The sequence below is a fragment of the Crinia signifera genome, chromosome 12 (assembly GCF_055691185.1).
Source record: "Crinia signifera chromosome 12, ASM5569118v1, whole genome shotgun sequence".
NCBI classification, from domain to species: Eukaryota; Metazoa; Chordata; class Amphibia; order Anura; family Myobatrachidae; genus Crinia; species Crinia signifera.
The window spans coordinates 57,439,088-57,466,247 of NC_139228.1; the positions used below are offsets into that span (position 1 = coordinate 57,439,088).

The following is a 27,160-nucleotide window of genomic DNA, read 5'->3' on the forward strand; positions in this document are numbered from 1 at the left end:
TGGGCGGCGCCGGGAGCTGCAGCAGCTGGGTGAGAGCGCAGTACAGGACCGGCCGGGGGAGGGGGCATTGCTGCTGTTATCGTACTGTCTGAGAGCCCCGTTCTCACTAACCCCTGTAGCTGGGACTGGGCAGCACACGGAAGCGCAGGCTCGGTGTCTCTTCCCGGGAGGCATGGCGCTGGATTTCCTGGCTGGCTGCGCAGGAGGTGAGAGTCGAGGCTGGGGTGGGCATGCGGTATTCATATGCAGGGATTTACTACAGCAGCATGGACACTATGCAGAGCATGCACATGGGGGTATGCAGAGCATGCACATAGGGTACCACTTAGCTGTGCCCCCTTCATTATTACCATGCTGGCATCTTTCTGATTCAACAGGGGCAGCCTCTGTTCTTGGAGAGGTGACCCTGGGCACTGATTGCTCTGAATCTGCAGTACACCCCATCCCTATATTATTCTATGGTGTCTTGTTATTATACAAGCACCACCCAAATATTGTAATAGGATGATGTGAATAATATACTGGTAGGCTGCCCCCCCCCCAGTGCCATCTGTGTGGCTGGCACTTCTGCTTTTGTACAATTGCTGTATCATAGTGCTCCTGAATATGCTGTCCCTATATATGGAGGGCAACGCAGGCCCACAATGTGCCCAGAGATGACAGAATGGGAAATGTGTGCCGCTAATATACTGTTTGTGCCAGCCAGCTACAGGGCACAGAGTATGTCATTGCTGCCATGGGCTACTGTGTATGCCCTTATTACAGGTGGGTGCCCTGGCTTACAGCTGCCTGTTTCCAGAGATGGCACTGCTCACTGATTTATTCCTCAGTGGCTGCCAATTATGACCCGCTGTGGGGCAGCTAGTGGTGCCTCAGCGTATGTTGGCAGAGACTCCTTGAATGATGACTCCTCGACGTCACAAGACCAGGAGGCAGCCAGTGATATATGTGCGTGGGTGGCAGGAGCTTATAAATAAACATTGCTGCTTCTGTCAGAGTTAATACCTCTGGCACTTACGTTGCAATTCCTGGCATTGCCACTTACAAGCTACTACAGTGTAAATAAACGTCCACAATGTGTGCTTACAATGGGTATAGATGCAGTGCATGTACTGTGCCTAGTGGAAGGACCTTGGACCTCCAACAAGGCAGAGCATTATGTGATATAAGTAGTGTGCTTCTGTAAGAGGATTGCAGCGGGGAACTGTGTCCAAGTCTCCTGTGCCGAGGCATCGAAGGCTAATGTATGCCGCTGCGGATTGCATCAGACAACCCAATGTTTCCATGGGAGAATCAAAAATCTGTAGTCTTTGTGTTTCCTACCTATGTTATCTATGTACTCCACAAAGAGAACTGGGCCTGAATTACGTACGGTGGTTACGTAGCACAGAAACTTCCGCGCTAGACACCTGCCTGATGTCAGTAGTCCACCATGAAGGCCGCTTAGTTTTGCATGCAAGGAGGTGGACAGCTAGGACCTGGGACGGGGGTCGTCAGTAAGGAAAATAAGAATAATTCCAGCAGCATTTCACATTTTGAATTCCTGCTGCTCATTGCAAAAGTCCAACATGGCCAGGTTCCGCCTTGCCCCGTAGTGTAGAGTTGACCCCGCCTATCACAATTGGAATTGCAGATCAGCCCAACAGCAGCTGGAGGCAAGAGCTGATTAGATCAGTGGCATTGTTGTTCTTACAGTGTGGAGGTAAACCTTAATTTACAGAGTGCCTGATGCCTTGAGGAAGCATCACTGGGTCATTGCAGAGAAGAGGCGGTCTACGAGAAGATCAGTGTAGAGCGTGGCATGACTGGATGGAAGATGGGTGGTCTAGATGGGATTTTGCACCTGTGTCTCTAAACTATAATGGTGTCCATAGTGCAGTTGTCATTCATACTGATCGATAGTCCTTTCTTTGGCCCATTAATTGGTGGCATGAGGAGTTCCAGCCAGGCTATTACACTTCCAGCAGTCCACCCCAACTCTGCAACAAACTGTAATCTGTATTCAGGTACCGGAAGGTCACCGGTCATTTGTATCTCTTGTCTCTGGATCCTGTAATTAGCCCCTTGTACCAAATAACCCAACTAAGGGCCAGAAGAATGCAGTTGGACCATAATGAGGTCCAGATTTGAAACTACCTCCTGTTCCGCCCCATTCTTATGTTTGTGTATTGCATTTGTTCCTGATAGGCCTAGTATTTGATTAGAGCGGTAACACAGTGGTTGCATTCATCTATTTAATAGGAAGAATGTATTAGCAATTACTGTTGCATAATCCGTGCTTGGGGCTATTTCTGATCTCTCCAGCATTGGTAGAGTACAGCCAAAACCGGATTCTCCACCTCTTACTGAGTAATTGTTAGTAAATTAGTAACACAGTGTACAGCAGTGGTGGCCAATCCGGTCCTCGATATCTACCATCGGTTTACATCTGCAAGTCACCTAGCTGGTGTACAGCTGTAGTCATTACTAACTGTCACTTTTTTAAACCTGCTGCATTCATTCCTTCTATAGATCCGCAGGTTGCCTGATATACAGGAACTGTTGGTAAATCTTGAGGACAGGTTTGGCCACCCCTGGTGTACGGTTATGTAGATCAGGGCAGGGAACCCAGTTACAGCGATGCATTTCATGAGCAGCAGTACTGAACAGTGATTGTTCAGTTACGATCATGGGTCGCTGGCTGATCTGCATGCCGCGATGTGCGTCCCATTCTGTTAGAAAAAGACGGGCGCTGTACTGTGGCTTTCTGAGTCTGGAGGGCGTTACAGAAAATCTAAATGCAAGTGCGTATTCCTGACGGCCACTGCAGCTGCTGGCGCTTCAAAGTTACGCGGATCTGTCGCATCTCCACCTGTGACTGAATGGGCGCACGTGGGTAGAGGCACAACGTTCTCGTGTAGGCTAAGCTTAGTGAACGCTCTTAGACCGAACTGCTGGTTAAGGTGCTCGCTAGGCAGCCTAGCGATCCAACCTGAATCAGTCCCCTTGTTCTGTACACAAGAAGCAATTTATGTCTATATAGCTATATAGACCGGGCAGGCTTACAATTTAGTCTGAAGGGGTATTTACAACAAATATCACATTACAGCATTTAGCAAACATCTTATGACATATAGATTATACTGGTGCCCAAAGACAAACTGCCTCTGAAATTCGGCCCCGTGAAGCAAACGAGAAATAACTGGGGGGAACGCAGTTCCGCAAACTATAACTGTAACAAATACAGGACCTCATTCTGGTTAGCTTGCAAAGCAGTGTTAATTCGCTGCATTGCGAGTCTTGTAGCACCGCCCGCTGTGCAGCTGATTGGCTCCCGCTAATCGCTGATTTTCCCTGAAGGGCTGCAAATCAATGTTTTGCATAAACATCCATTCGCAGCCTTGTGTGGGTGACTGAAATCCTTCGATGGTTGCCGACCATCGAATACTTTTTGAAGCTCTCGCTCATCTAAATCACTCTCTGGTGCCTTTAGAGCACACTGCTCTGTGAACAGCCGCCTGCCCCCAGAAGGCCGGTAGCTGCCCCCATTCACATGGAGATGACCAGCATTTTCGAGGGTTTGCCCAGGAAACACAGGTGCAAACTCCTCCTGCACCCTAAACCTATGCAAGTCTCCAAGGGCGCCCGCAGTGAAGACTTGTACATGCTCATAAGTGATTATGCGCAGGCAGAAAACATCGGTCGCCGTTGCGAACTCGCAACATAGCGACCAGACCAGAATGAGGGCCATAGAGCATTGTAAAAGGTACATGGTATGTAAGTGTCAACTATTGTCCTCCGTTATCGGCCATCTTGGGCTTCAAGATCCCCCCCCTCCATGGACTAACAAATAGGACCTATGCTCCTGAATATGAGCCTCTTTGGTTCTGGGAAGTTGACTAAATGCTTGGGTACAGAAAGGTCATTGACCGTGTCAGCTGTTCTAGCTCTCGTCTCAGGAACCAGGTCATGATTTGGTGCGTCACAGAGGTATTGCTAGTTCCTGGTGATTTTGGTTGGCTGTGGCTCGGACTGCAAAACTGATCCTCCGTGACAGCTATGCATCAAATTGCTAAACCTGAGCGTTGGGTTCAATGCAAATGTCAGACCATAATATTAGCCATGTACCCTTGGATAACGTCCGATAAATTGGTGCAGAATGAAACATTCACCTCGTCAGCTAGCTGTAGCGTCGGGGGCTCAGGGCAGAGTGTGAGTGTATGACTGGGGGGAGGGGAAGAGTTCCATTTTAAACCCCTCATGCGTCCTTGGGCTTCAGTTGTTGTTCAGTTCAGTTGCGAACTCCTCCTGCACCCTAAACTTATGCAAGTCTCCAAGGGCGCCCGCAGTGAAGACTTGTACATGCAGAAAACATCGGTCACCGTTGCGAACTCGCAACATAGCGACCAGACCAGAATGAGGGCCATAGAGCATTGTAAAAGGTACATGGTATGTAAGTGTCAGCTATTGTCCTCCGTTATCGGCCATCTTGGGCTTCAAGATCCCCCCTCCATGGACTAACAAATAGGCCTATGCTCCTGAATATGAGCCTCTTTGGTTCTGGGAAGTTGGGCAACTCCTCCTGCACCCTAAACTTATGCAAGTCTCCAAGGGCGCCCGCAGTGAAGACTTGTACATGCGCATAAGTGATTATGCGCAGGCAGAAAACATCGGTCACCGTTGCGAACTCGCAACATAGCGAGTTGGGCAACAGTTCAGTTCAAAAAAAGTGATATTTTTACAGTCGGAGGGCTAAATAAAGAGCTGTCCACTCAGAATTGACCCTAACACTGCAAGCCAGAGACCCCTCCGATGGCAGTACGCTGTTCATTCTCTGCTCTGCTAAATTCTGATTGTCCAGGATGTCGCAAGGGCCCAACTAAACCAGAGACAGACACCCCCCCCCACAAAAAAATATATATAAATAAATAATGGCACGATTTAAAGTTAATTAAAAAACAAGAATAGTTCTCTATCTTTGGCCCATGGGATCACATGTTCTCAAACTCGGTCCTCAGGACCACACACAGTGCATGTTTTGCAGGTCTCTTCACAGAATCAAGTGCAATAATTAGCTCCACCTGTGGCTCCTTTAAAATGTGTCCGTGAGTAATGAATGCACCTGTCGGGTGACCTGGCAAACGTGAACTGTGTGGGGTCCTGAGGACCAAGTTTGAGAACCACTGCTTTAGATTCTGCCCCCTTAGAACCAAACAAAAGCTGTCTGTGAGGTGGTTCCTTTAAGCGCGGAAGGAGGAAAAATAGGGGAATCCAGTCACGTTGGTTTGAGCGGCAGGATTTGCGGGTGAAGGCCTAGCTCCATAAATAACAGGCTGGCTGTGAAAGGGACATACTGTTTCCAATGTGACCGTCTGAGAGAGACCCAAGCACAAGTTGCCTATTGAAAAAGAGGAAAAAAAATAAATGTTAGAACCGGGCTACTTGTACTGGAATACGGGCCACCAGCTGGCGGAGCGATGTGCATTGGTAACTGGGCCGGAGAGGCAATCCTGCTACGCAAGGTGATTGGCAGGAAGTCGGTATTTATTTATTAACCGTTTCTTATATAGCGCACACATATTCCGCAGCGCTTTACAGAGAATATTTGAACATTCACATCAGTCCCTGCCCCAGTGGAGCTTACAATCTATATTCCCTACCACATATACACGCACACATAGACATTCTAGGGTTAATTTTGTTGGAAACCAATTAACCTACCAGTATATTTTTTGGATTGTGGGAGGAAACCGGAGTACCCAGAGGAAACCCACGCAAACTCCGCACAGTTAGAGCCATGGTGGGGATCGAACCCATGACCTCAGCGCTGTGAGGCAGTAATGCTAACCATTACACCATCCGTGCTGCCCCTATTTGTGAGTGTCACCCATCCTTTTAAATGTCGGGATTTTGTCCTTGTCGGTGTTATGACCCATTCGGGATTTTATACAGAATCCGTGACCACGATTACTGAATTAGGCCTGGTCCCATCAGTGCCTAGGCCATGTGGTCCTAACTGTATAAATCAAGACAGAATCAACATCACTGAAAAATGTAAGTTGTGGGTCATACATGTGCACAATTGTGTGTGTGTGTGACACGTCTGCAGCAAGTTGCCGCTGGTGTCCAGAGACTTGTTTGAGGCTCCTGCAGGACCTGTTTGTTAACGCTCTGCTAGATTGTAAGGTTAAATGAGGAATTTCCTCAGGATTACGTTTCACTCACACCCCCCAAATGCGTCCAATCACAGTGCAGGTGACATGTGGACAACATGCTACTATGCATTTCTGTACATACAAAGCTAAGAGCGGAGTTAAGGACACGGCGTAACGCCTGGCCCCTGCTTTCTATATCCCCATCAGCACTTATAGCCGTATACATCATGGTCATGTTCTACACGGAAATGTCTCTTGTTACCCACAGAATATGACGCTGAGGGCCAGATGTATCAAGCTTCAAAAAGTGATAAAATGGAGAGTGATAAACAGCCAGCCAATCAGCTCCTACCTGTCATGCTACAGGCTGGGTTTTAAAAATGACAGGTAGGAGCTGATTGGCTGGTTGTTCATCACTCCATCTGCTTTATCACTTTTTGAAGCTTGATACATCTGATCCTGAGAGAGATAAAGTAGCAGCCAATCTGCTCCTAGCGGCCATGTTACAGGCTGTATTTTAAAAAAAATGATGGGAGCTGACTGGTCTGTACTTTATCTCTCTCCCAAGGTTTAGTAAATAGACCCCATAGAGCAGGGCTGGGCAACACCAGCCCTCCAGATGTTAATGAACTACACAACCCAGGATGCTTTGCATTAGTTTTGCTATGTGGCCATGCTGAAACTGATGGAAGGCATGCTGGGATGTGTAGTTCATCAACATCTGGAGGGCTGGTGTTGCCCAGCCCTGCCATAGAGTGTATGTTCCACTTTGGCTGGAAATGACAGGGTTAAAACACGAGCGCTACTTGCATATGTAGGTCCTAGGCTTCTTTAGCTTGCAGTATCTCTTCACATGGGAGCCGAATCAGAGCTGGTCGTACAGTTCTGAAAACACGCATCCTAGCAAGCATGGCTGAACCAGACCCATGGTGAGATCTCTTATCCCCTGTACACACAGAGTTAAGGTCGCAGAGACCGTATAGGGCCTTGCAGTCAGGTTGTTTTCCATCTGCAAGGTATCCTGGTGTAAAAATAGCCGCTCCAATTCTGCCAGATCTATTTCCACTCTCACCCTTGCGTTGCCTGTTTTGTTCCATGTTAATATTAATGGAGCTGTTTAAAGGGAAATGAGGGAAAAAAATACATGTGCTGGGTTTCACTGAAGGAATCACAATAGTAAATTTAAACAATTTATTACAAACACATACATACATACATACATACATACATACATACATACATACATACACAGGGCTGGTGCAAGCTCCCCCAGGCAAAAAAAACCTGTGCCGCCCGCCGGGCGGGGGGGAAGGATGCGGACGATACTTACGGCGGCACAAGGGGGGGGGGGGTGCAGGCGATACTACGCGGCCGCTGAAATCCCCCCAGCAGGGAGCGGGCGGCGCGGGGGGGGGGGGGGGGGGGGGAGGGTACGGATGATACTTACTACGGCACTGGGGGATGTGTGCGGGCGATACTATGCCGGGTAGTGCCGCGCTGAAATCCCCCCAGCAGGGAGCGGGCGGCACGGGGGGGGGGGGGGAGGACACGTGGCCCGGCCCGCCCCCCATTGCCGGCCCGCTGTGCTCACCACTAATTTATTCTCCCTCCTATGGGTGTCGTGGACACCTATAGAGGGACAAAGTGCCGTGATACTAACTGCATCCCATATATTATATATATATAGCAGACCGCTGGACGGCAGCACTTCAGACAGAAACACACGTACACATGCCTGTGTGTTTATTTCTGAGTGCCGCTGTCCAGCAGTCTGCTATATTGGGAGCCATAGTGCATGGAGTCCCTTTAATATATTTTATTTATTTTGAAGGGATCCATTGTAGTGTTCCACTTAAGCGTGCCAAAACCGGAATACTTACCCTGTTCTAAGAGGGGGACACATTCCAGGCTTTAGTAAGAGACAATGGGGGTTATTCAGACGATTATTGAACTACTGTGTTTGGATCTTTTCGCTGCCGTACGTGAGTTGATTGATAGGAAACTGGGAAAAATCATTTGGTTAGTGAGTTGCGAATAGATTTGCATCTGGGCAACGATGGACGATATTTCTGACAGTAAGTCGCAGCCTTGAACAGGGCGGGATATAACTTTGGTGGGTGGTGGCTATCTGATCGCAGGGTCTGCAAATTTGCACAGCAGCGATCTGATCTGAATAACCCCCTTGGCCGCTTAGACGGCCGGTTACAGCTGTCTAACTCTGCGACCTCCCTTTGCTTGTTCATGTGGACACATATTGGATTCTCTGGCCATACAGCTGTCTCCAGGACATCCGAAGGCCTCAGTGTAGATGTTTGTGAGCATATAAATATCCTATTACTCTTCTGCATTACAGCCAGCAGACCCTGGCTGTGGAGACCAGTAACCAGGTGCCATGTATGAGTTAGTGTGGATCCGGTAAATGGGGGCAGCCATTTTGGATTGCTGTTTGTATCCTCTCCAGAGGCGTGTGGGCTGTTCATGGGATACCTGTCCACAGCCAGGGTCTAGCTTTGGATAATAAGGTCCAAGTCCATCTTCCATATAAAGGGACATGCAGGGCTCCTTCTAATGGGCAATCTCTCCACTGATATACTGGGAGATGTATCAATCCTTTGTGAGCGAGAAAATGGAGTTACTTAAAGTAGCCAATTGGCTTTTAGCTGCCATTTCCAGGACTGTGCTAAATATATGACAGAAGCTGATTGGCTGCTTTGGGCAACTTCTGCACAGACTGTAAGGGGGAACTTTACTAAAATGGGATTTCTATTTCACATGGGCAACCAATCAGATACTATTATCTTCTAGAAGGTGCAATCCCCCGTGGATCCCCCCCCCCCCCCCCCCGTGCGGGCTCACTGCACTTGCCACGCAGCGGGCAAGGTTCCTCGCTACACTCAGCACACTATTTTATTCTCTCTCTATGACACCCATGGAGGGAGAAATTGCCGACATTGCGGCGGTCGGGATTCCAGCGTCGGTATTTCGACCGCCGGGATTTTGACTCCATCCGTCCGAATCTTCCTGAGTTTTGCAGATGGGAAATGTCTTAAGGGTCACCTTTTAGTTTTCCCAGCATTTTGGAATGGTCTCTGCACCATTTTCCAGGAGACCTGCATATCAGCAGCAGACTCTAGCACAGTGCCAGTGTCTGCTGGTGCTCACTAGAAAGCTGACCGCCAGAGAGGAGAGGGCCCTGGACACAGACTGCAAGCTGGCTCCCTGATCTTTGAGGAGGGGACAATATTGTTGGATCTGGACTTTTTGGCTATGACCCCAGGGTGTTAAATTTTTTTGCTCTACTTTTAAATATAAAAATGCTTAATTATTTATTTTAACATTTTCGCAGTGCTAATGACCTCGGCTTCTTGATGCACGTAGCATTCGTTCTTTCTGTACCATGCTAGTAAGTCGGCAGGAGTTTATAACGCACCATTGGAAAGTACCTTTACTCAGCACAAACAAACTGTGGAATCAGCCTCGGGCCTCACATTGTACATCGCCCAGGGTTACCAGCAGCTAAAGTCACTGATGCACTGATGGCTAACCTTGACACTCCAACTGTTGTTGAACTACACATACCATCATGCCCTGATGTAGGCCATGCTGGGGAGTGTAGTTCAACAACAGCTGGAGTGTCAAGGTTAGCCATCACTGGACTAGTCGATGCCCTTGTTATCTTTCATATTATACCTGTCTCCTAACCGATGTCTGGGTGATGGGTAGACTCGATATGGTTGATATCAACGAAAGGTCAAAGTGAGTTTTTCGTGATGTATTTTTTATTTTGAACTTTTTCATGCTTTATAATCCATGTGGACTGCAGTTAGAAACTGTAACATGTGGGGGGCACAGCAAGGGTATGTGCTACCTACACTAATTAGGGGGGGTCCATTTTGACAAGGGTTGACATGGACCTACTGACTGTTGATGCTTTGACACCCCTCCTAACTTTGGTTTCTAAAAATTGGGACAGTATGTATTGCCACAAGGGTATGGTCACCTAGATGCCCCTCACCCTCCATGTTCATTCACTGCTGGGACCATGGCATTGAATGGGCACCTATCAGTGTATTGTGGCTCAGCTGTGCTGAAACCTGGGACCGAGCCTTCCAATCCAGACTGTCCCACCTACATCGGACCACTTGGGAGGTATTACATGTAACCTCTGAAAGTGACAGCGCCTGGCTGCGGGAGAGAAATGCAGACTGGCGGTAGTGACCCTTTTTCCCATTAAAAGGCAAACAAACCTTGTACAAGAGATAAGGACTGATCTGTGCACTGCAGTCGCTGTGCCGTGGAGGAATGCACAGAGCACGTACAGCTACTGCCATATACCCTACTAGTGTCACTGCGGTCATCCATGCCAGCCTAAGGAGAATGGGGTACGGGCCATTGGGTTGACACCAGAAATAGGTCGACATGGCTAAAGCCGTCGGGGTCGGTACAAGCATTAAATCAACAATGGAAAGGCTGACTGTCAAAAGGTTGACATAAGTTTTTTATTTTGTCCTGAATGTCGACACGGACACAGTCTAAGTGTACTGCGTCTCCTCGCATGGCTCACTGTGCTCGCCATGCTTTCGGCATGGTGCATTTCTGCGCTCGGCACACTATTATATTTTCCCACCATGCAGTAGTGGATGGTAGGGTATGAAATACCGCCTGTCGGCACGTCGACTAAAAAAAAAAGTGAAACGCTCATGTCGATCTTATGTCTGTCGACCTTCCCATTGTGGCCTAATGCCATGTCTACCTTCAGTGGTTGACCCGAAGCATGTCTATTAGGTGACCCTATCTCGGGAGAGTGGCTCTGTAATGCCCCTTTCAGACCGCACTTTGTAAACGGTATATTGCCGTTTTTTTACCGTTTTAAAACGGTAATCTGTGCGGTCTGAAAGGTGCAGGACCACTTAACCGGTTAGAAAATACCGTTTTTTCTAACCGGTTAAAATGCAGGGTCCTACCCGTTTCAGAACCGGTATTTTAGGCTCAAAATCGGGTCTGAAACGGTATTTAGGACCCAGCCAATGAGCTGGGTCCTAAATTCAGCGCAGTGAATATTTAATGAGTGCTCATTAAATATTCACAGCACTAGAGCCGCCCCGCGCCCCCCCTGCGCGCGTGTCGACACCCCCCCGCGCGTGTCGACGCCCCCCCCCCCCGTGTCGACCTACCCCCGTGCAGCCGGTACCTCCGTTGTGGATCCCGGCACTGCAGTTCCGTATGGTCGGAAGCACTTATGAAAAAAAGTGTCTTTCAGAAAATGGCTGCCCCATAGGAAAACCTGTTTAAAAAAAACTGTCTTTCGTATGGGGGCAGCCATTTTCCAAAAGTCACTTTTCTTATAAGAAAAGTGACTTTTGGAAAATGGCTGCCCCCATACGAAAGACAGTTTTTTTTAAACAGGTTTTCCGGTACTTATGTATTATCTGGGCTCCCATGTTAAATGCACCTCATTTTTTCATACCCCTACTATCCAACTACGCATGGAGTTGATTTTATATAGTGTGGCGAGCGCAGCGAGCCACCGTGCCCGAAGCGTGGCGAGCGCAGCGAGCCCCGCAAGGGGACTCGGTCTCACAAGAAAAACGGGAGCCCAGATATTACATAAGTACCGGTTTTCCTATGGGGCAGCCATTTTCTGAAAGACACTTTTTTTCATAAGTGCTTCCGACCATACTGAACTGCAGTGCCGGGATCCACAACGGAGGTACCGGCTGCACGGGGGGTAGGTCGACACGGGGGTGTCGACATGCGCGGGGGGTGTCGACACGCGCAAGGGGGAGCTGCACGGAGGGGAGGGCTGAAGGCTGCACTGGCTTTGACCCTGTATTTGGAAAGTTTCCAAAAACGGGTCTGCCAGTGTCAAAAAATCGGCACTTAAACAGTAATATACCGTTTAAGAGCTGCGGTGTGAAAGGGGTTTTATCTGGCAGACCCGTTTTTGGAAACGTTTTCAAATACAGGGTCAAAGCCAGTTATGCGGTCTGAAAGCAGCATTACACGATCAGACATTATACTGGTGATTCAGGGAACAGATCATTAATCTCCTCATTCTGTTTTGTATGTAGGTGTTACTGGTGTACTAGTCGGACATCCCTTCGATACTGTAAAGGTGAGTTTTAATTTGACACGCACATTTACCACGGATTCTATGTTTCCTAGAAACACTGATTTATGGCCTATGTCATTTGCTGCTGAATGTCCGGTAAATGTGCCTGAATCTGATGGTTGTCAGTGAAGGCAGAATAGAGCCGGTTTCAGCGCAGCCTCGGCTGCCTCTCATCCCGATGGCTTATAGCTGGGGTGGCCAAACCGGTCCTCAAGATCTACCAACAGTCCACGTTTTCCAATTCACCTAGCTGGTGCACAGCTGTAGTCATTACTAACTGCCACATTTTCAAACATGCGGCATTCATTCCTACCATAGAGCCACAGGCTGCCTGAAAAACATGAACGGTTGGTAGATCTTGAGGACCGGTGTGGCCACCCCTGGCTTATAGGGTTTCAATACTTCAATTACGTTAGTGTTTTGGGCTTTTGCTTTATACACTGTTACTTCATTCTAGCTGCCCATTGTGCTTTTTAGTCCAATGTTTATATCATCAGGTGACATTGCCCTTGGATGTGACGCAGATATGCTTTGCCTTCATGAGTGCGCCCCAGCCCCCCATCACATTGTAGGTGCGACTGTAATACATATTACCCCGATGATGTGCACACATGTTCTAAGCATGTGCAGTACTGACCAGGGATCTCTCTCTATTTCTCTCTCTTTCTATACCCCATGCTCACTCTCCACATGAGGGGAGGACTAAAGAGACCATTGCGTCTGGAGCTGCCAGTGTCGCACAATGCTATCCATGTTTATATCTGGTCACACAAGGCCTCATCCTCCCATCCCATCCATCTTTAAGTGACTGGATTTGCATATAATGCCCGTTAATGTGGTTGGCTTGTGGACTGCACACGCCGGTCAATGGGCCTGATTTATAGGTGGGCGGAGATGTAGCTGCATCTATCAATGGAAGCCTATCTGCAGCCCCTCCCTGGGGTACACCCATGCGTATGAATGTGTAAGGACTGGGACCAACCACTGACATTGTCTGTAAATACCGTAATACCACCTGGTGTATTTTTTACATGCTCCGTCTGTCGGGCCATCAGCAGCTCTGACAGGTGCAGGGACACACCCACAGCACTCCCATAACAAGTCCATAAGGTGGACCACCTTTTCCAGTACACTTCTCTCACCTTGGGTCTCAATGTCAACTGTGACTTTTTGCTCACACACCGTGGAGCGCAAGTGCAGCTAATTGAACATCAGCATCTCACAACTGTTCCTCGGCCCGATAGGTGTACGCGATAATGATTTGATCAGTTTTCTATGGATTATTACTGGCCCCTTTGCCCACAATGGCCTGTCAATTTACATCACTTGGGACCAGCATAACCTTTATTATACTAGTGGTGGTATTTACAACATGCCCACTCTGCTGCCTTTTTTTTTTGCAATCTACACAAAGTTCACTTCATTGACCTTGGATACGACACAGAGCTGCTCTGCTTTTCATTGTATCCAATACAATGAGCAGAGCGGATTCTATTTCCAAGAGTAATGAACATGACCCTGCTGCTTGATGGAAAACCAGTTGTAGATATCTTCTGGAAGTGGGTAAACTGATATAAACTCGTGCCATCTTGCAACCTATCCAAACGTTCTGTGGATTGAACTAGATCGTATTCCTAATTTTAAATGGATCTCCCTGTTAAAAGCCAATGCAGGTCATTTTGCCGTACAGCTACGAAGTGAAGCTATAATCAAACTTGGCTTTTACTGGGCAATCCAGTTTAAGCTATACTTTGGTTGTAAGGCCACACACGTTTATATCCATTTTTCCCACCTTCCACTTCTGCATCATATTTCTCTTCATTGCCCTTGGTAACAGATCTGCTCTGTATTGGATACTAATGTGCGGTATCCAAGGGCATTGAGAATGTCTTTTTTTTTTTTTTGTTTGTTTTTTTTAAGGTGAAAATGTTTTCCAAAATGCCACTTGCCTCCTGCGAGTCCTTTTGTATGTATTTTGTTGCTGTTACATTGTTGCTGTTCATTTCCTCTGCTCTCCCAGCTAGGGGATGTCTTATAAATGTTACTTTGTTGTAGATGAGGAATAAGCCTCTTCCCACAGAGTTACCTGCCAGTAAGTATAGACCAGGTGATTTCTCCTTTCATTCAAACTGATTCATTCTCCAATAATTCTGTATTTATCTGGAGCAGAATAAAAGGATCAATGTGTTTTTTGTTTTTTTTCTGATTTTTTTTTCTGTCTTGTGTCCGTGTCCCGGGCTTGTAAATCCGCATTATGTAGTGTGTGGTCACAAATCATCCGCCTCCCTGCATGGTCACCGTTATTCCCCCAGAGACCACCCGTTGTCTCTTTGTCTTTCCTTTCCAGAGTAACCATTGTATTAAAAGGGGAACTACACAATGGAAATCTGCTCCTAGCTGCCAGGTTACAGGCTGTGTTTGAATAGTGACAGTAGCGGATTGGTTGGTAGTTTATATCTCTCCAGATTATCACTCTCCAAGGCTTAGTCCATCTGTCCCAGGGTGTAAATGAAATAGATATTTGTCAGGGGGCACCGAGATCTGTAGCTGTCTGTATATGTAGTAACACAAGTGGGGACGGACAGAGCTGTAAATTCAAATGTCTCTGGGTTCTAGGCGCACTTTGCCCATGGAGAAACAGTGGCATCTGTACTGAAGCCTGCATGATCATGCTTGTAATACATTGATACGTTTGCACAATGGAGCGTTTTGGGTTCCGCCATCTTTCTGCATGTGCCCTGAAAGGAGAACGTGGCTGTTCACCCTGATCTGCGGTGGGGAAACCATGTGGGCAGGACAAGGCCATGAGCTTTATGTACGAGTTCTGTGTATAAATCTCTGCTGTATACTGTCACATATGGTATTGCTGTGGCCAGATGATCCCAGCCAGTGACTGCTTTATACAAGGCCACAACTACAGCAAAACCTCATAGTGACGGCAGCTGAAATCGGCGGCATCTCGTGGGATGTGCAGTTTTCTAATACGCATGTAGCGAAGAGCAATCGGCACAAGCAGTGCGCAGCGATGTGCTGTGAGCAATCTGTCGGGCCATGGAGAACACTGGCGATAGTGATGCACTTATAAATAAACGTACTACTACTACTACGGTGCAGCACATCGCTATGCCCCTACACACGGAGCGATGTAGGGGCATTTCTAGTGAGATTGCTTAGACATTACCCCTTATTAGGGATGGCCATCGACCATCGATGATTAGAAATCATGGATGGTTCCTGGCCGATGTCGAATAATTTTGCATCAATGGGGGAGAACCAGATGGTTTCCCTCCATCGATGGAACAGCAAAACAATGTTTTGCTTTTTTTTTTCTTCAAAGTGCCGGGACACAGAGCATAGCTCCGCTCCCCTGACACCCACAAAGCCCCTCCCCTTCCCCATATTTTGATTGGCCCACAGGCCAATCAATCAAACACAATGGTTGACCATCGATATGTAAAAATATTAATGGTCATCCATTGCATAGTTTAGCACCATCAATGGCCAGTTTCAGAATTGCCATTGATGGCAATGTCAACGATGGCCATCCCTACCCCTTATTCGCTATGTGTAGGCCCCATTAGAATGGGAACGGTGTTCTTGCTCCAGGCGGCTGGCAACTTTGTCTGGACAATAGAGAACCCCTACAGAACCAGGTCTCCAATGTCCTTAGAGCGGGGAGGGGGTTGTATGTAGCCTTGGTATAAATCTCAATCGCTAACTGTTCTTTCTAATCTGCATTTGTTCGGTTCAATATGTTCCCAGTAGTGTCCTTCAGTAATATCCTGTTGGCAAGGCTCCTGCAATCCAGTCATTCCAATGCTGGGCGAAATATTCACATCATAATACAAAGTCCGTGCACAGTATCCTCCCAGGAGACTGGTGCTGGCCTTGCTCACAGCGCTATAGGCTCCGCCACCAACATGGTTTCCCACTCTGCCAGATCTAATCCCATTGTATTGCAGCCAAGAACAGACTCTCTTCTTGGGCTGTAGGGATGCCCAGTGCAGTGACTACATACATCCACTAGTCTAGTGCAGTGGTTCTCAACCTCAGTCCTCAAGGAACCGCAAGCAGTGCACGTTTTCCAGGTCACCCGGCAGGTGCACTCATTACTCAGACACATTTTAAAAGATCACAGGTGGAGCTAATTATTTCGCCAGTGATTCTGTGTGGAGACCTGGAAAACGTGCACTGTTGGGGGTCCCTGAGGACCGAGGTTGAGAATCACTGCTATAATCCATCTGTCTATGACCAGTCACATGCCACAATGTTTGTGCACTACAATACCCATGGTTATTGGGGACAAAGCTATGCTCCGTGTTCCGGCACCTTGGAAAAAACAAACATCGGTTTTGGAGGGAAACCATCTGGTTCCATATCGATTCCACACCGGCCATGAACCATTGATGATTTCAAATCAAACGCTGAGCCACCTATCGCATCCAATATTCTGCTGCTTAAAGCGATACTCCAAAACAAAGAAACCTATATACTGACAATATTGGTGGCCTTTGCCAGATGTGTCCTCATCCACATAGTGTTTGCACTGCGTATCATGCCACGAATAGCGGTGTACTCGTTCCCATATTCTGCATCTTATTCAAGCAAGCAGGGTGCCAGGGGCACTAGATTAGTATTACGGCCACACAAGAATTGGAATAAAGTGTGTGAAACGCTGCAGATTGAGCATTACGTTATGTGGCAGGTGGCATGGCGTGGCCAAAACTATTTCCAGATGTATGACTAATGCAGGGCTGGCACTGGGCCTGATTCAGCAGGCCATGCAGCTTTCCAAACACTGCTATTCGGCAATGCGTGTCAATGTTGGAGCGCACGAGTGCCCTCTTAAACCGCGGTCGCATTTTCACAGTCTAATAGTTGACTAGCTGTCAATGGGGCATTGCAGGGTGTGGTCCAGACAGTTTGCTGGGTGGGTCACTACAGCTGCCTGATGCCACTACAGCACACACTGCTGATGCCACCCGTAAGATGATGTCCTTCCATCTGGCTGCACAGAATATAGCAAAGCATTCGCATACTAGCAATGCAATTGCAAAACTTTGCAATCGAATCGCTAGCGGGGACCCGGCATTGGGGTGCGCCAATGCCCTCTGCTGGTCACCCCCCTGCATGCTGCCAAGGAGAGTTGTAGTTTTGCGAATCCTCACAAATCTACAACTCAAGATGAATCGGGCCCACTGCGTAATATATCGCTAAGTGTACCGGCCCGTGTACAGCCCATATGCCAACGAATTATGTCGTTCAGATCTATACCATCGACAGTGCAACACCATATATGCCTGTGTGCACTTGCCTGATTTACTGGCCGTAGAATCCACCTGCAGTGACTTCTCTACCAGACCCTGTTGCCAGCAATATCGGTCGGCCAATTAATAAGTGTGTATGCAAAAACTCATCTGTGCATAAACTTTACCGAACGTTGGACCATTCGGTGGGTTGTCCCAGATTTAGTCCCTGGTAGAACCACCTATTCAGGATCCACTGTAGCTTTCCCCCTGTTTATGGTAAGCTAGTTACTTGTATGGGAGGCGCAGTGTGTTTTATTATGTATGGAATGCGTTCCTGCATACAATGTTCTCCGCCTCCCCTTGTACTATAGGAAGCAGAACATTGTGTACTTTGGGCCTTATTTTGGTTCACTCTTTCTGACAAAATCCTTCTTAGATGGACAAAACCATGTGCACTGCAGGGGGGCAGATGTAAAATGTGCAGAGAGAATTAGATTTGGGTGAGTTATTTTGTTTCTGTGAAGGGAAAATACTGGCTGCTTTATTTTTACACTGCAATATAGATCTCACTTTGAAGTAAAACCCCACCCAAATCTAATTATATCTGCACAAGTTACATCTGCCCCACCTGCAGTGCACATGGTTTTGCCCATCTAAGAAGGATTTTGTCAGAAAGAGTGAACTAAAATAAGGCCCTTAGTCCGGAAACCTTGCATTGTTGTACGGAACACTGAGCCGTCTGGGTAAACATGTGACTTCACTATTTGTACAGGTTTCTTTAAGGAGTTTCCATTGGTCTGAGACCCACCCCTCCCCTTTCAAACCAAGCCACTTATTGGCCCATCTGAACAGCTCTGAGTGGCATCTGCATGTGTAGCAATGTTTTGTCCTGTAAGAAGTGTAATTATTGTGCAGGGATACAGGATAATACACGTGTGTTTGGCCTGTGTGACTGTAACCAGATTGTCTGGCAGAGCACAGCAGCATTTCTTCTGCCCCTGGAGAATTGACACTAATAATACTTTGACTTTCAGTGGTTAAAAAGGGTGTGGCCTCCTGGGAGATGGGCACGGCCATGATGGAGGCTATGGACTTGGTTAGGGGTAACGGCATGTCCTTATTTGCTAATTGTTCTGATTGGTTGGAGACAGTTCTTATTTATACTACATTTTTTTTATTTAATTTTTTCTATATTGAATTAAACTAGGGGTATGCGTTGTGTTGATGGTTAGGGGTGTTGCTATGGGCAACCAACCGGAATCTACTTATTGGTTGCCCATAGCAACATCCAATTTTAGCAAATCAACCCCTTAAGCTACAGAAAGGGGTGGAGGAGGTTAGGCGGCGGTCAGAGGTCCAAATCCCATTAGGCAGGTGCCTAGGGGCAGATGCTTGTGTTGGTACTGTCAGCCCAAATTGTACCAGTAACTGCAAAGTATTTCGTGTACTGTACTGTATGCCATCTTATATGTAGTGTAACTGGTGGGGACCTGCACTTACTGACCCTGTAAGCAGTCTTACATAGCACATATATGTATATACACTAAAAAAAAAAAATGTCACAGTGGCTTTTATAGTTCTATAAAATTGGCTATTCTCAAATGTGGGCTTCTAAACAATACATGGAAATAATAAAATCGGGCGTGGTGTGTGTGGCGTTACTGTTGTGCATGGGAGCATCCTCCTCTTTAAAGAAGCTTCTGGCTGGTGTAGGACAGTTAGGGCTAGGCTGCAGAAAGGGTGGGGGAGGTTAGGGTTAGGCTGCAATATAGAATGGTCCAAGTTAGGCCATAGGAGGAGTGGGGGAGGTTAGTGTTGGGCTGCGGTATAGAATTGTCAGTTAGGCCACAGGAGGAGTGTGTGTGTGTGTGTGTGTGGAGGGGGTAGGGTTTGCTGCGGTATAGAATTGTCATGGTTAGGTTGTAGGAGTGTGGGAGGTTAGGGTTAGGCTGCGGTATAGAATGGCCAGGGTTAGGCTTTAGGAGGGGTGGGGGAGGTTAGGCTGCGGTATACAATGGTGAGGAGTGGGGGAGGTTAAGGTCAGGCTGCAGTATAGAATGGTCAGGGTTAGGCTGTATAAGAAGTGGGGGTGGTTAGGGTTAGGCTGTAGGAGAAGTGGCAGAGGTTAGGCTTCAGGAAGGGTCAGTTAGGGGTAGGGCAAAATAACTTACCTTGGAGATTCCGCTTCCGGTATTCTGACTGGGAATCCTTACTATTAAGAAAGTTCAGTTCCACTACAAGGGTTCAACAAAACAAAAAGTGCCTTTCTCACTGTTGTATTATGCGGTGACCACTGATTTATTGTGATCTGCTGTATAGCCATGGTACATCATACAGGAGTGTAATGTAATGTCGTTTACGTTTTAGGTGCGACTGCAGGTTCAGAGTGTATCAAAACCCCTTTACCGTGGGACCATTCATTGCTTTCAGTCCATCATCAAGCAGGAAACAGTAAGTAATCTGTATTAAATCTGTTATTTATGTACAGTGGTCTGAGCAACCTTCTTGGCTGAACCCAAACCATCACTGAGACACAGTAGAGTGTAACCTGAAGTCATAAGAAGCCAGTGACATCACTGAGATACAAGAGTGTATCCTGAAGTCATTAGGAGCCAGTGACATCACTGAGATACAGGAGGTGTATCCTGAAGTCATTAGGAGCCAGTGACATCACTGAGACGCAGGAGAGTGTAACCTGAAGTCATTAGGAACCGGTGACATCAATGGGACGCAGGAGAGTGTATCCTGACGACCAGTGGCGTAAGTTCATATCAAGTGCCCGGAGATGGCAAAGATGGTAGTGCCCCCCCCCCAACTACACATACATAGCATAAGTGACCCCCAGATCTACAGACAGCACCTGCAACCCCCAGAATGTAGTAACTGAAACTAGGATTTCCGTCCGTCCGTCCCCCCCCCCCCCCCCCCATCACCAAACACTATCCACCAGTCCACGTCAGCCTACAATTTTCAACATTGGGTGCCCAGATAATACACAAGTACTGCCTTTTTTTGATATTACTCACCTTGGTCCATTTCACTTTTAACAAAACACAGATCGCCGAGTTCCATATACTTTTTAAATATCTTTCTTCTATACAGACGGTTCACCACTGTCTGTCCCTGGTCTCGTGCAGACGCCCATTTGTAAGTGGGAAGTGTTTTTCTATCCAATTCATTTATTTATGGACACCACCCCCTTCTCTTAAAGCATCCTTCTACGTACTATATCCTGGCATGAATCCCCTCTTTTGTCTGTGTGTGTGTGTGTGTATATATATATATATGATCCTGATGAAGAACCGCTAAATAAAGGTTCGAAACGTTGGTCATACCACTGCTTCTAAGAATTATTTTTGGGTGAGTGCCGCCGTCTGGATGTATGGATTGACCTCTGCGGTTATGGATGGCACCCCGTTTTAAACTGTCGTCGAGGATGTGCTGCTCATCTCTGGACAATATATATATATATATATATATATATTATACATTCACTCACAAAAATACATAGTCAAACATCTGTATGCATACATAAATGTTGCACACATACAGTATAATAGTAACACACACAGATAAATATATACAGTGCACATTCCTGTCACACTCACCATGATGCTGGAGAGCCTGCCGTTTAGCCCTGCCCCCTTTTCGGACTGCTCCTCGAAGCCTGCTAGGGTGATTCATTAAAACTCTTGGGAGGTTGGGGAGGGGTGTGATGAGCTCCCTCTTCATCTGGTTGCCGGAGAACTGACCGCATTACAGTGACTCTAAAAGTAAATTAAAGCTCCCAGCAGCCCTGAGCTTCCTGCAGCAAGGGCTGCTAGGAACTGTAGTTTACTTTCAGTTTCATCCCTAACCTGCACCTATGACCCGGCTGCTGCAGCAGTGATCTCGGCACTCACTTTGATCTGGCTCCTGCGTCAGATGATGCCCCCATAGTTGTGGTGCTGGCTCCTACTTTCCTGTGACAACTGCAGCAGCAGGTGCGTTACCGCTCACTGCAGAAGTCATAGGCTCCTGGTGCCGGCTCCTCAGTACCCCACTTAGTGGCTAACGCCCGGCGGCCAATGTCTTCATTGCCTCCGAAAGTTACGCCACTGCTGACGTCATTAAGAGCCAGTGAAATCACTGAGATGCTTATAAGTTCATGGCAGCATTCTCCTGCATCTCAGTGATGTCACTTACTGCTAAATGACCTCAGGCTATAGTGTCCTGTGTCTTGGTGATGTCACTGACTCCTAGCAACTTCAAGCTGAACTTTCCTGTCTCAGTGATGGCTCTTGCTGCTAATAGTTTCAGGTGGTCTCACTGGCAGTAGTGACTTTACTGATAAGCAGGAGTACGTAGCCTGAAGTCACTGGGAACCAATGATGTCACTGATAAGCAGGAGGGTGTAGCATGACATAACTAGGAACCAGTGGCATCACTGAGATGCGGGCAAGTGTATCTGTGAAGTCACTAGGAACCAGTGACTTCACTGATAAGCAGGAGAGTGTAGCATGACATAACTAGGAGCCAGTGGCATCACTGAGAATTATGAAAGTGTCGCCTGAAGTAATTTGGAGCCAGTGACCTCACTGGGCAGCAGTGACATCACTAACAATGAATAACCATTTTGAATTATCGGAAAGGCCGTGAATTTAAGGACATCTGATTTGGGCCCTTTGGCAGTCCTTGTGTAACTTTCAGTAGATGGATAATAATTGCCCATACTGGATGTCTCCTTACCTGCTGGGATTATCTTCTGCAGAGCAGTCACATTGGCTACAAGTGGCTTTGGACATTGCGGAAAGTTTCCAATCCCAGCCCAGGGCCTGATTCCAGTAATTACGCTGAATTACCCGAAAGCCTCCACTGACCTTCTATCATTCATCTAGTATATTCTGGTTTCTATATATCTTTACACCAGGCCTCATAAAGGAGATGTAAGTTCTGACACCCGTAGTTTGCACACACGGGATGTTTCTGTTTGTGCAGAGTACGCGGTACAGGGAGAGTAAACAGCACTTGCCATAGGGAACATTGAACCCACTATACACAAGCTTCCCTTTGTAACATTGGCTCTGGATGAAGTGTACAGTTCTTGTATTAAATGATGGAAACATGGTGTAGTGGCTAGCATTGCTGCCTCACATTACCGAGATCACAATTCTCAGCCAAGGCAAGTTAAGCTGGGTACACAGTGAGTGATATATCAATGCTGAGCATACACACTGAGGTACATGCAGATGCTGTTGATATTGTCAGATTGAGCTGCACGTACAGGCAGAAGGGGTAAATATGTGTTTTATGTTCTATAGTGGACAGTATGAATGGGTTTTTTTTCAAGTGGGGCCAATGGGTTTGTTATTTTTTTCCTGTGGGGGACTGATATTGTACCTTGCCAATTTTAAAATCTCATTAGGTGTGCCTCAAGTTGAAAATCACTGGTCTGGGTCGACATTAACAAAATGTCGACACAGGAAAAGGTTGACCTGTAAAAAAATTGTATAACAGACAAAAGACCACCCTAGGGCGGTCAGATGGGCGCTGCCGTGGGATGTGAGGTCAAAGTGGAGCTGCTACTTGAGGGACTGAGTAGGTCCCTAGGTAAAGAATAAAAAAGGAAAGTAGCGCTCACCAATGAGGAATTAAAGTAAAAAACATTTAATGTACATATAAATCACAATAAAAATTACATATTAATATAATGAATAAAAAATCTCTCATATACGGCCCTTTGTAAGCCACTGTGTAGATAATTGGTTAGGATCCGCTCATATATTACCGCCTAAATAATGTCCCAATTTGGAACGGTACAGTTCTTAAGAGGGAGTAAGTTAGCTTTCCACTGGATTCAAAAAGGTATTTTTGGAGGTAGATATAATTACCACTGCGGGTCACCTTGGAATCTTGTATCCGTTTAGGATTGCATGAATAGCTGCGATCTCCGTTTGGTGAAGTAGATGAAACTTTCTCCGCTTTAGGAATCACGATGGTTGTGGAAAGAGGTGGATATTTCCCAATAAGCAGTTCTCCAATAGTAATGAGATAAAGGCAGCTGGTTGGATCCAGAAAGTGCAGTGCAACAATGGCAGTTAGGGGCCTTGAGAGTAGCAGCTTCCAACGCGTTTCACTGCCTCTAGGGGCAGTTTTTTCAAGGATATCCTTGGGGCAGGTGATGGGGTATGGGAGAGCTGGGTGTGGGCTGGGCTTGTCAATATCACTGTTGGGGGCAGGCCTGGTATCTATGTTGGCGCTTGGATTCCCCCAAGCGAGGTAGGCGCTGCTAGAGGGGTAGGGCGCATTTTGCCCTTTAAAAACGGCAGGGAGTGGCACCATGCTAAAACAGTTTAGATCTAACACTATAGTATTCTCTGCAAAGCACGGCCAATACAAATTACTGATGAGACCTAATCAGCGGGTATCTCATTCTGTAATGTAAGATCTGACTTGATGGCATTATGTCTGTTTTTCTATTGTAGGCATGGGGACTATACAAAGGAGTCGGGTCCCCAATGATGGGACTGACCTTCATCAACGCTCTTGTGTTTGGGGTGCAGGGAAACACCCTGAGATACCTAGGCAGGGATACACCGTTAAACCAGTTTCTGGCAGGATCAGCGGCTGGCGCCATCCAGTGTGTCATCTGCTGCCCAATGGAACTGGCAAAGACTAGGATGCAGCTGCAAGGAACTGGAGAATACAAATCCCGCTCCAAACACTATACGAATTCTCTGGACTGTTTGGTAAAAATCTACCGAAAGGAAGGGATGAAGGGCATCAACCGAGGCATGGTCTCCACGTTCATCCGGGAGACACCAAGTTTCGGCCTCTACTTCTTGACGTACGATTATCTGACCAGGTACCTTAGCTGCGAACTCAACGACGGCCTTATAATCCCCAAGCTGCTGTTTGCCGGAGGCATGTCGGGCATAGTGTCTTGGTTATCGACCTACCCCATTGACGTGATCAAGTCGCGACTTCAGGCTGACGGTGTCGGCGGTGTGAACCAATACAACGGCATTCTGGACTGCATGAGAAAGAGCTATGAAGTGGAAGGCTGGAGAGTATTCACCAGAGGTCTGACCTCCACCTTGCTCAGGGCCTTTCCTGTAAATGCCGCCACCTTTGCCACAGTCACCATGTTTCTCATGTATATGAGATCGGAAAACACAATCAACGAGTGTGAGGCTGGGCCGGCAATACAACAGCCGACGAGCATGTAAACGTTACTGTGCCATGCCGAAACAGATCGCGGTTGAGTTTTTTTTTATATATATATATAAGCGAGTTGTATAAATATGATGTACATAAGTGATATGTATAATTGGTTTATATGCATTTTAGACAGGCTTTCGCCGCTGCGGTGTAGAATGTGGCCTTCTTTGGGAATATCGTCCCACAGACGCTGGTAACGTGATGTCACCACCCTATAAATGTTGTTGCGACTACTTTTAGTGCAAATATATCTCATGCGAGATTATGGATACTTGGGAAAGCTGGCAGCTAGTGTCAGTCCTGAATCATTGCCAGCTAGTGTCAGTCCTGAATCATTTTGATATTACAATATTTGATTGTAAGGTGTTGCGGCAGAGTGTACTGCCGAAACGTCGGTCATGCGTGATACACGCATATGTCAGTATGTAACATATAGATTACAGCTATCCACCGGCTTCATACTTTTAAATGTTAACAAACTCATGCAAACCCCTACCCAAAAAAAAAAAAGCTTTATATAAGGGAATTGGGATAATAGGTCCAAAATATGTTGGTCCAAATGGGAACAGCCTATGGTCGACACTTTTGTAACATAATTACTCTTAAATTATTTATTAAAACAAAAGGGAAACACTTGAATTGTACACTATCAGGAGATATCCTGCAGGTGGTGCTGTTGCAAATAAACTAACTGGGTGACGGGTTGGGTTGCAAAAGGAAACTCCTTATTTAATGGACAGAAAGGATAAAACCATTCTGCACTGCTGGTGGGGTGGATGTAACATGTGCAGTGTTACATTTGGGTGAGTTATTTTGTTTCTGTGCAGAGTAAATACTGTCTGCTTCATTTGTACACTGCAATTTAGATTTCAGTTTGAACACAACTCACCCAAATGTAACTCTCCGCACCTGTTACATCTGCCCCAGCTGCAGTGCACATAGTTTTATCCATGGGTCTTCACACTGTGGCCCTCCAGATGTTGTGAACCTACATGTTCCAACATGTATTGCCACATTTTTTCCTATAAGAGCATGCCAAAACTGTCAGGGCATGCTGGGACATGTAGTTCCACAACATCTGGAGGGCCACAGTTTGAAGACCCATGGTTTTATCCATTAGAGATTTAGCTTTTGCGAGCCATCCTGAATAAGGACCTAAATTCCTACACAAGTCGACTTTTTATAAATCTTGTTTTTGCTGTAAAATGTTCTTGTTACAGTGCAATTTGTGCAAACCTCTCTCCCTCCCTCTTCAGTAAACTTCCATTGCTTTTAATTACCCGCACAGGTACGTGGTATAGATTTCTTATCTGGCTGCTTTTATGACCTACACTAATGTAAGGCCTCTTTTGTGAGCATTATGTGAATATGGCTTTTAGCTACAGTTAAAGGCGTTTAATGTCAGATATTTATTTTTCCATAGTATAATAATAATACAAATAATTTACTGTATGTTCTTTAAATGCCGTAATCATGTGTTGTATGTATGTATGTATGTATGTATGTATATATATATATATGTGTGTGTATATATATATATATATATATATATATATATATATATATATATATATATATATATATGTGTGTGTGTGTGTGTGTGTGTGTGTGTGTGTGTGTGTGTGTGTGTGTGTATATATATATATATATATATATATATATATATATATATATATATATATATATATATATATATATATATATATATATATATATATATATATATATATATTTATCAAGTGCAGGGGAGAACTTTATATTGCTGAAGCAGCGACTGGACAGAGAAATATGTCTGTTCTCATTCATTTATTAGCTGGTAATAGTCAGATAAGTGGGGGACGAGGGAAGGACTTGTACAAGAAGTAGTGCGAGGTGGTAGTTAGCAGAAGTGTAAGGAAGAGCTGGGCACTGCTGCTGGGAAACCAGAAATCGCTGCTTCTAAATCCAGTGGCAAAAATCACTGAGAAATTCAGCAATTTGGACAAATCTCCAGGTTACCCCCTACCTGCTGGTTTATAGGGAAATCATCACTTTGTGCACATTTATGTGGTTTCTAGGGAAGGCTGGAGTATGCCGTATTTGATAAATTCTATTATTTGTAAGACTGTTTATAAAATATTAGTTTACGGCTAGGTATAAAGCTGGCCATACACTACTGCTTCCCGGGCAGCAGGATCGCACGCCATATATTGCATGATACCCTGTTCCCCACTGCCAGGAGCGGGCTCCGAGTCTTGCCGGTGGGACCTGCCGATCCCATCCATTGTGGGTGGGACCGACCATCGGATGCCAAATATATCCATTTTGGGCCGATTTCTTGGCCCAATCAATCGAGATTGGGTCATAGTGGAATAGTGTATGGGGGCCTTAAGGGACTACAAACTGTTGCAGTTTTTTTATACCATTACAAGACTTTTAAATAAGTAACCTAGTATATTAATTATTTAGGTGTAAAGGAGACCATA

General features: G+C 46.4%; 1 protein-coding gene across 4 annotated transcripts; it reads left to right on the plus strand.

The window, feature by feature from the left end:
* On the plus strand, window positions 1-26,158 carry LOC146049794 (mitochondrial basic amino acids transporter-like). 4 transcript variants are annotated; one of them, XM_083166420.1, is made up of 5 exons: window positions 1-206; window positions 12,206-12,249; window positions 14,302-14,353; window positions 19,863-19,946; window positions 23,960-26,158. In XM_083166420.1, exon 5 carries the CDS (start codon window positions 23,993-23,995, stop codon window positions 24,701-24,703), a length of 711 nt encoding a protein of 236 aa, XP_083022546.1. In that variant the 5' UTR covers window positions 1-206; window positions 12,206-12,249; window positions 14,302-14,353; window positions 19,863-19,946; window positions 23,960-23,992; the 3' UTR covers window positions 24,704-26,158. The 4 variants fall into 4 exon arrangements, with proteins under 4 accessions (XP_083022546.1, XP_083022544.1, XP_083022543.1 ...); XM_083166418.1 differs by having other exon boundaries at window positions 14,302-14,338; XM_083166417.1 differs by lacking the exon at window positions 14,302-14,353.
* Window positions 26,159-27,160: the final 1,002 nt, after the last annotated feature.

Bases quoted from the DNA above. Each gene is read 5' to 3' on its own strand.
- LOC146049794 (XM_083166417.1), top strand. From the start codon at position 173: ATGGCGCTGGATTTCCTGGCTGGCTGCGCAGGAG. The intron at 207-12,205 runs GTGAGAGTCGAG...TTTTGTATGTAG, and splicing joins CCTGGCTGGCTGCGCAGGAG to GTGTTACTGGTGTACTAGTC. The intron at 19,947-23,959 runs GTAAGTAATCTG...TTTCTATTGTAG, and splicing joins CCATCATCAAGCAGGAAACA to GCATGGGGACTATACAAAGG.